This window comes from Pipistrellus hanaki (genome assembly GCF_964339955.1).
Source record: "Pipistrellus hanaki genome assembly, chromosome: 16".
Lineage (NCBI taxonomy): Eukaryota > Metazoa > Chordata > Mammalia > Chiroptera > Vespertilionidae > Pipistrellus > Pipistrellus hanaki.
In genome coordinates, this window is record NC_140518.1 from 9,505,258 (window position 1) to 9,513,360 (window position 8,103).

At 61.5% G+C, this 8,103-nt stretch overlaps 2 protein-coding genes across 3 annotated transcripts; both read right to left on the bottom strand.

Moving 5' to 3' along the window:
- Positions 1 to 371: 371 nt before the first annotated feature.
- On the bottom strand, positions 372 to 3,934 carry HOXB7 (homeobox B7). Its single transcript, XM_084863757.1, has 2 exons — positions 3,426 to 3,934; positions 372 to 1,242 (listed from the first exon to the last, which is right to left on the bottom strand). The coding sequence occupies exons 1-2, from the start codon at positions 3,817 to 3,819 to the stop codon at positions 989 to 991; spliced, it is 648 nt and encodes a 215-aa protein (XP_084719883.1). The 5' UTR covers positions 3,820 to 3,934; the 3' UTR covers positions 372 to 988.
- Positions 3,935 to 5,389: 1,455 nt separating this feature from the next.
- Positions 5,390 to 7,857, bottom strand: HOXB8 (homeobox B8). Of its 2 annotated transcripts, none has more exons than XM_084862712.1 (2): positions 7,323 to 7,857; positions 5,390 to 6,463 (listed from the first exon to the last, which is right to left on the bottom strand). In XM_084862712.1, exons 1-2 carry the CDS (start codon positions 7,744 to 7,746, stop codon positions 6,159 to 6,161), a joined length of 729 nt encoding a protein of 242 aa, XP_084718838.1. In that variant the 5' UTR covers positions 7,747 to 7,857; the 3' UTR covers positions 5,390 to 6,158. The 2 variants fall into 2 exon arrangements, with proteins under 2 accessions (XP_084718838.1, XP_084718837.1); XM_084862711.1 differs by having other exon boundaries at positions 5,390 to 6,466.
- Positions 7,858 to 8,103: the final 246 nt, after the last annotated feature.

Sequence of the window (8,103 nt, forward strand, 5' to 3'; positions counted from 1 at the left end):
GCTGGGATGTGAGGACGCCTGTGAGTGTGTGTGAGAATATATAAAGATGAGTGTTTCTTTGTGGCTGTGTATGACAATATAGATTTCTTTCTGTGATGTCTGCCTATAAATATAGGATGGTGTGCGTTTGTGTGTGTCATCGTGTGTGTGTGTGTGTGTGTGTGTGTGTAAAAAAATGGAGAGGGAATGTGTGTATGATGTTGGATTCACTGGTTGGCAGCCCTCAGAGCAGGGGCACCAGGAAAAAAATTTTGAGACCCAGGGCAGAAAGAAACAGGCCGACATCAGACATGACAGGAGAGGAGTGCTGGACTGCATGGCTAGCCTGACCCACGCCCTGCCTTAGGGAGACACAGAAAACAGAGCATCCGTTTGTTTTTAAATTGCGTTTTATTTCTCCATTCTTCAGATACACACAGAAGGTAAAGAGGACCCCAGGGCTGGCGGGAGCAAGGAGCTGAGGGGCAGGGCAGGTGCGCGGAGGACAATGGAGCTAGTCAGTGGGTCCTTGGGGCTCCCTAAGGCCCCATGGGTGCCTCTACTGGGAAGGTGGGCTCATGGGGCGGGGAACAACACATTAGTCCAGTTAGTCCAGACCCACAGACCACAAAAGACAGCATCGAAGATGGGGGGGGGGGGGTTACAAAACAGCAACATTTTTACAAAGACCTTACAGTAGCGACATAGAAAAGGGGAGGCGAATTCCAGAAAGCTATAGAGCAGGTAGACAATGTCCTTTCCATGCTGTACAAAACAGACCCTGCGGACTTTCCTATAGGTAGTTTCTGTTTTCAGTGTTAAGCAATTTGTTTCAGTGTTAAGAAATTTCACCTTCTCTCCTTAAACAAATTTTTTAAACTGTTTTCCATTTAAATAGGGTTTCCTCCCCTATTGAATCTGAGTGTCCTGGTTCAGTGCCCAAAAGCTGGGCTTCTTTCTCCCTCTCTCCCTTCCTCATCTCTCTCTTCCTCTGCCCCTTCTCCCTCCCTCACTCCTCCTCATCCTCCTCAGCCTCGGCCTTGTCCTGGTCAGGGGCTCCGGGGCCCGAGGTCTTGTTCTCCTTCTTCCACTTCATGCGGCGGTTCTGGAACCAGATCTTGATCTGCCTTTCGGTGAGGCAGAGCGCGTGGGCGATCTCGATGCGCCGCCGCCGGGTCAGGTAGCGGTTGTAGTGGAACTCCTTCTCCAGCTCCAGCGTCTGGTAGCGGGTGTAGGTCTGGCGGCCTCGCTTGCGGTCGGCCCCTGCGCACAGTGTTTAGAGGGGAAAAATCAGTGCGTGCGGAGGAAAAAGGCCAGGAGAGTGCCCAGCTCCCTCTTAGATTTGGAGTCAGTGGTTGGAGGAGCCCATTTTCCCGTGAAACCAAATTTTCACTTTCCGTACCCGGCCTATGCCCGCCCTCTTCCTCGGTGTGCAGACATTTCTACAGGGAAGGGGGAGACAGGCAAATATTTTGCGGGCAAATATTCTCATTTTCCGGCTAAGAAATCTCCCAGCCCAGGGCTTCTGAACCCAGCGTCTAAACTGCTGCCTGCTAAAGGCCCAGCGCCTGAGGGGTGTATGTGGGGTGAAGGGACCCTCATCTTTCTACCACCCTCAGGACTGGGGGCCTCAAGCCCTTGGGTGCTGGCTCTGATGGCCTTGGGGGTAGGGGGCAATGGAAACCATGTGAGTGACTCTGATAGGAAGCACTAGGCCTGGCCTGAGTGCTTTTCCCAAAAAGGAAAAGAGACAAAGGACCCTCCTATGTCCAGTCCTTCCCCTCCTCCCCTACCCCCACCTTGTGGAATGGGGAGCTGGTGAGAATGTACAGGTTTCCTTGGAGCATGGAGTTGGGTGAGAGCAGCTGCCCTCTGAGGACTGTTTTCCAGTGAGTGGCGGAGGCTCTCATAGGGACAGGCTGTCCTGCCTGCCCACCTGCCCACAATCTCACTCTCCACGGCCATCTATGGGCCTCCAGGAGAGCACAGGGAGAGAGCACAGACCGCAGCCTGGGTGGGGGGTAGAACATAAAGTATTTGGGTGATGGGGGCTGAGGGCAGAGGAGAGCCTCCCAGGTTAGGCCCCAAGCCCTGAGGAGGCTCCGAGGAGGTTGAGCTGGGGGAAGAGCTGGTGCCAGCCCTCCGGGAAGAAGCTGGTGGGAGGAGAGACCAGGGGCCCTAATTTCAAACCAGATAAAAGCCAAGCTGAAATGTTTACGAGCAGAAACATTGGGACTTTGATGAATGAACTGGAAAGGCAGTTGAGTTATGGGGCAGGTAATGGGGAGCGTGACCACCAATACGGAGGGGGCAGGAGCTGGTCTTCTCCTGGCCCTCAACCCTGGCTGGATGGGGAGCGTCTGACCACAAGTCTCGGGCCTTTCTGGACCTTGGGGTTGACCGCTGAGGCCGGGGCAGCACTAGGAAGAATGTCAGGGAACTAACTCCATGGAGCACCTGGACTCTGGGGTTCCTAAAGCAGCTGGCTCAGTGGCCTGTACTTTCTAACTTTGGATTTGGCTCTGTCAAGTCCTAGTGCCTCCCCCAAGGGGACAGGCACCCTTCTGGAATAATACCTGCAGGCTTGTTGGCCAGTTCTGGGGGGCGGGGGAGGGGGGTAGGAGCCCTAGGAGGGGCACCTGAGTAAGCCCGCTGTACTCCCATGAGGCCTCTGCCCCTTTCTCTCTTTCCCTGCCCCCCCCCCACTCCCAAGTTCACTGGGGGGTCAGGAGCCTCATCTCTCTTGGCCTCAGCCTGCCCCCTCTCTCCACCTGCCTCTCGGGCTCTGGGTCCCTCCCAGGCTGGATCCTAATCCCTCACACCCCTTCCTCCCTCCCGCCAGCCTCCAGAGCCCACCTCTAATGGCCCAGAAGGGAATAATGGGGGAGCGGGGTTGGCTGGGAAGGAAGGGGGAGGGGAGAGCTCATGGCTGCAGCCCCCTCCCCTAGACCTTATCCAGGCTGAGGCTGGGGGACACACCCAGAGCTGAGATCCCCAGCGGGGGTAAGGGGGGACGGGGAGGGGCTGGGGGGGGGAGAACCCTAATGGCTATTCTCTGCAAACCCCAGCCTTCCTCCGCAAGACAAACGGCCTCTTCGCCGGCCTTTGCGGGCGCGGCTGATAAATATTTAAAGCTAAAAGGCTGAGAGCGAGGGTGGGGGGCGAGCTGGGGGATCCGGGCGCTGAGCGCTGCGCTGTTGGCGGAGAGAGAGCGAGCCGCCGGGGAGCAGGGCGAGGAGCCCGAGAGCGCCCAGCAAAACTGGGGTGCAGGCGGCGCGCCGGGTCGCGGCCAAGGGGGGCGCCGCGTCCCCAGGGCCCACCTCCTGCCGGGCCGGGGGGCGGGGAGCCCTGTGGACGCGGACAGCGGCGCTGGGCCGGGAAGGGGGCGCCTCCCGGGGCCTGGGCCCGGGCCCCTGCGGCTGGGGCGGCTCGGTGCGCGGCGTTACCTGAGCTTCGCATCCAGGGGTAGATCCGGAAGTTACTCTCTGCCGCCAAGTCCGCGTCCCTCTGCTCCTTGGCGGCCTCGCCGGGACACCCCCCGGAGAGGCTCTGCTCGAAGGGCGCGCAGTGCATGTTGAAGGAGCCCGGCTCGAGCCCGTAGCCGGCCGCGTAGACGCCGGCGGCGGCGCCCTGGCCCGCCAGGCCCCCCCCGCCGCCGGGGTACAGGCCGGGCACCGAGGCGGCGGCGAAGGGGGCGCCGGAGCCCGCGCCATAGCCCGGCCGCTGCGGGCTGGCGGCGAACGCGCACGAAGTTTGTTCGGGGAAGGCGCCGGCGGCGAACACCGAACCTGCGGCCGGATATTTGGAAAATAAAGCGTTCGCATAATACAATGAACTCATAATTTGGCCGGATGATTTGTAGGCAGGGGCGTTTTAGTGTCGGTTTTACGAGATTCCTTGATATATTACGGAATTAGAGTCCAGATTTACACCAAAAAGGACCCCCTTTTTTTTCCTCCCCGGGGCCACGTGACCCCGCCCACGTGACGCGCCCTCCGCCAATGGCCGGGCCGCCTCCCCACGGCTCCGGTAATGGGGAAAAAATTGTGTGGCGTTGGATTTATATAAAATATGATCAATAATGAATGGGTGGGGGGAGACGGGCCCTGCGGATCGGGGCCGGGGGCTCCGGGGCCGCGGTCGGCTCCCGGGGGCCGGGAGGCCGCTGGCCGGGAGGCGGGATCCGGGGAGAAAGGCGCTGATGGCCGGGAAATAAATAACCTCGGAGCCTCCCGCGGTGTCGGCCCTCCACCCCCCCCCCCTTCCTTCCCAGGCCGCTGCCCAGCGGGAAACAAACGCGGGGACCGCACGCCACGGGGCGGGTGGGTGTGGGCGGGTCAGGTCTTTATGAATCCGGGTCAGGCCGGCCTGGCGGGGCCTTAGGCTTTGGGGGGACTCAGCCCGGTCCCCCTGAGTGAGGAGCGGGGAGGGGGAGCCTGGCGCCCGGACCTAGGGCAGGGACGGAGCCAGACTCCGTGGCTGTTCCCTGGGGCGCCGGATCCAGCCCACGGGCGTTGGGTGCTGCGTTTTCTGGTGGCTTAAAGCAAAAAAGGGTTTGAAAATTTAAAAAAAAATGTTTTTAAAGGAAGAGGGCGGGTGGGCGGGGAGAGAGAGGAAGGGAGGAGGGCGGCCCGCTGCACTGCTCTTCTGGTTCCGGGAGGCGGATGCCTGCGTCCAGCGCCTGCCCGGCCGCCGCCGCCGGAGAAGCCGAGGGAGCGAAGGAAGGAAGGCGGCGAGCCAAGACCTCGGAGCTGGGCCTGGGGGCCCGGTCCCAGCGAGGGGGAGGCGGGCAGGAGCAGCTCCCTGCTCCCCCGTTCCCCCTCCATCAGAGTCCGGAAAAATAAAAATATACAAGCTCGTTCAGTAGCCCTGCACTCCTCCTGCGCCCCCTCCCCTCCACACACACACACACACTCACACACGCACACATACACACGCACACACGAGGGCACAGAGAAACAAAGAAGGTGGCGAGGATGCAGCCACCAGCCCGAGCGCATCCCTCCTGCCTGGCCAGGCCCGGGGTCTCCAGGGCCACGCAGTCTCGGAACGCAAAGGGTGGGGGTTCCTCTCGGCTCCCCTCCCTCCTCCTCTCTCCTCCAATCAGGCGGCAGCCGCCTCCCTCGCCCCCCGCGCCCCTGGGTCGAGGGACTCGCACCACCTGCCTCCAGCCCCCGCCCCGCCTCCGCGCCCCGGCCCGGCGGGCTCAGGGGCCGGGCACCGCTCCCCGCCCGGCTCTGCACGGCGCCCGGAGCAAAGGAGGAGAGAGCGAGGCCCGCCGGTCCCTCTCGGGTTCCTGCTTGTAAACTTTATTGTAACTCTTCCGCCCTTTTCAAGGCGCAGACAACAGAACAAAGTAGAGAGGAACAACAAAATATATAATTAGCCCTCCCCTCCCTCCCTCCCCCCAATAAAGCAATTCACGGATACAGGATACATTCTCTTCACAGTAAACCTAGGAACACTTTTAACAATTGCCCACAGCGCGCATGCTAACTAAAGTAACCTCTTTTGAGAAACACTTAAGACAAAATTGTCAAATCAAAGAAGGGGGGGGGGGAGAGGAAAGAGAGAAGCCAGAGAGAGAGAAAGCCAGCGAGCTAGGTAGGGGCTGCGGGGCCAGGGAAGGTGGGAGGAGGAAATGAGGAAGGAAGATTGGGGGGAGAGGGGGCAAAGAAAGAAAGAGAAAGAGAGAGAAAGAGAGTGGGAGGGGAGACAGAAAGAATTACGGCGTGAATAGGCAGTTTCATGTTGTTGGGAGAACTTAGCAGAGATCGGTACCTCGGTCGTTACAAGGAAGCACGGTCAGAGGAAGGGGCTCATTGCACAAGGAGGCTTTGTACACGGGGCGGGGGCGCGGAGGGGGCTCAGCCGGCGGCCACCGCTCACCCTCGCTGGGCGAGGGCGTTTTTGCTCTCAGTCCTGTCTCCCCCCGGCCCGGCAGGGAAGGGTCCACGGCAGCTCACACACAGAAGCTATTACAGAATCTACCACTAGCGGGACTGGCGGCGGGGACGCTGCGGCGGGAGGCCGGGCTCCGGGCCCCGCTCCCGGGACCGGAGCTCGCGGGCGGGCGGCGGGCGGGCCGTGGACGGCGGCGCGGTCGGCCGGTCGGGGGTACCGGCGGGCGGAGGGCGGAGGGCGGCCGCGGCCCTGGCAGTCCCAGGCGGAGGGAGCCCCTACTTCTTGTCGGCCTTCTGCGCGTCGCCCTCCTCCGCCGCCTCCGGCGCCCGCTCCAGCTTCTGCTTCTCCAGCTCCTCCTGCTCGCATTTGCTGCTGGGGAACTTGTCTTTGTTGTTCTCCTTTTTCCACTTCATCCTCCGGTTCTGGAACCAGATTTTGACCTGTCTCTCCGTCAGTCCCAGCGCGTGCGACACCTCGATCCGCCGCTTGCGGGTCAGATAGGGGTTGAACAGGAACTCCTTCTCCAGCTCCAGCGTCTGGTAGCGGCTGTAGGTCTGGCGGCCTCGCCTGCGTCCGGCGGCTGCTGGGAGGGGGGGAAAGGGCGAGACGGGGGGAAGGGGAGGGTGGGGGAGGAGACGGAGACGGGGAAGGTTGGAAGATTCGTGAACAACCAGCCTGGGAGACCAGTAGAATAAGTCAGGGCAGGGGGACCTTCCACCCGGCGCGGGGGAGGGGGCGCTAGGAGGCCGCGGTCAGCTGGAGGTGGGGGCGGGGGGGGTGAGGGGCATCAGACACCACTGAATTTAAGGGGGCCAGAAAAAGGGGGAGCCACCTCCCCTGGTAACAAGCATCCGAGAGGGAGCTGGGGGTGGCTCCAATCCATGAAAAGTGCCATAAACTTTAGAAGGAAGGATGTGAAGGGGGGGGGAGAATAAGAATAAAAATGCCAGGCTGGGGACGAATGGACCCACCTTGAAAAGCCCCCAGAGCCTTTGCCCCAGAAGAAAAGTTTCTTCAGGGCAATTAAACTATAAAGCAATTGAGAAGTGCAAAAGTTGAGCGCCCCCCACTCCCACCATCCTCTCTCCACTACCCCCCATAAAACAGTAAAAGCGGGGAAGGCAGGGGGAGAAGGAGAAGGAGAAGAAAAGTCAGGCCGGGTGAGGGGTTTTATGGATTCAGGAAATGTCTCTTAGCGACCCTCCTTCAAGGGAAACAAACAAAAAAAGGGGGGGGGGAGATAAGAAAAAGCGAGAGAAAGACAGGGAGAGAGAAAGAAAGAGGAAGAAGGGGAGGAAGGAAAGCAGGGGGAGACCCTCTGCAGGCGGCAGGCGCGGCTCCCAGGAGCCGGAGGGAGCGCCCCCCGGCCTGCCCGGCCCCCTGCCCGGCCTCGGGGCCTCGGGGCGCCGGCCCCCCGCGCCGGCCCGGCCCGCGCTCACCTTGCGGGCGCATCCAGGGGAAGAGCTGGGTGGGCGACGGGCTCTGCTCGGCGCCCTCGGCCTCCTCGCCCAGGCCGCTGGCGGCGGCGAGCTTGCAGTCGGCGTACTGCACCAGGTCCGGGTCCTGCGCGCCGAACAGGCTCTGGCGCTGCAGCGGGTCGTAGCCGTAGAAGTTGCCGGGGTCCCCGTGGCAGGCCACGGCGCACGGGTTCTGCTGGTAGGGCGCCGAGGACAGCGACGACGGGCCGTGGTAGAAGTCCTGCAGCTGCGACGGGTGCTGGAAGCCGCCGCCGCCGCTCGGGCCGTACACCACGGTGGGCCGGCCGCCCAGGTCCTGGGCGAAGCCGCAGTCATAGTAATTGGGGCGCAGGGACTCCCCGGTTTTGTACTTGGAGAACAGTGAGTTGACGAAATAAGAGCTCATTTTATTGAATTTTGAGGCGGCGGCGGCGACGGCGGCGGCTGTAGTTGGGGGCTGGTGGGGAGGGGGCGGGGAGGGGGAGAGGGAGGGAGAGAGAGAGGAGAGAGAGAGAGAGAGAAGAAAAAAAAACGCGGATTCGCCGGCTCCTAGCCACCCTCGCCAGGAAAGGAGAGGGGAAGGGAGGAGGGGGAAAAAAGGAAAGAAAGGAAAAAAGGCGAAGACGATCCCGGAGCCGCCGCACTTTTTGGTGATTTCCAGGAACAGAAGGGCCGGCGGAGCCTCGGAAAGTCTACGCTCGCATGGCAGCCGGCTCGCTCGCCCTCCCCCCACCCCCCACCCCCCAAACAAAAATATACCGCC

Bases quoted from the DNA above. Each gene is read 5' to 3' on its own strand.
- HOXB8 (XM_084862711.1), bottom strand. From the start codon at position 7,746: ATGAGCTCTTATTTCGTCAACTCACTGTTCTCCAAGTACAAAACCGGG. The intron at 6,467-7,322 runs GTGAGCGCGGGC...CCCCCCTCCCAG, and splicing joins CCCCTGGATGCGCCCGCAAG to CAGCCGCCGGACGCAGGCGA.
- HOXB7 (XM_084863757.1), bottom strand. From the start codon at position 3,819: ATGAGTTCATTGTATTATGCGAACGCTTTATTTTCCAAATATCCGGCC. The intron at 1,243-3,425 runs GTAACGCCGCGC...CACTGTGCGCAG, and splicing joins CCCCTGGATGCGAAGCTCAG to GGGCCGACCGCAAGCGAGGC.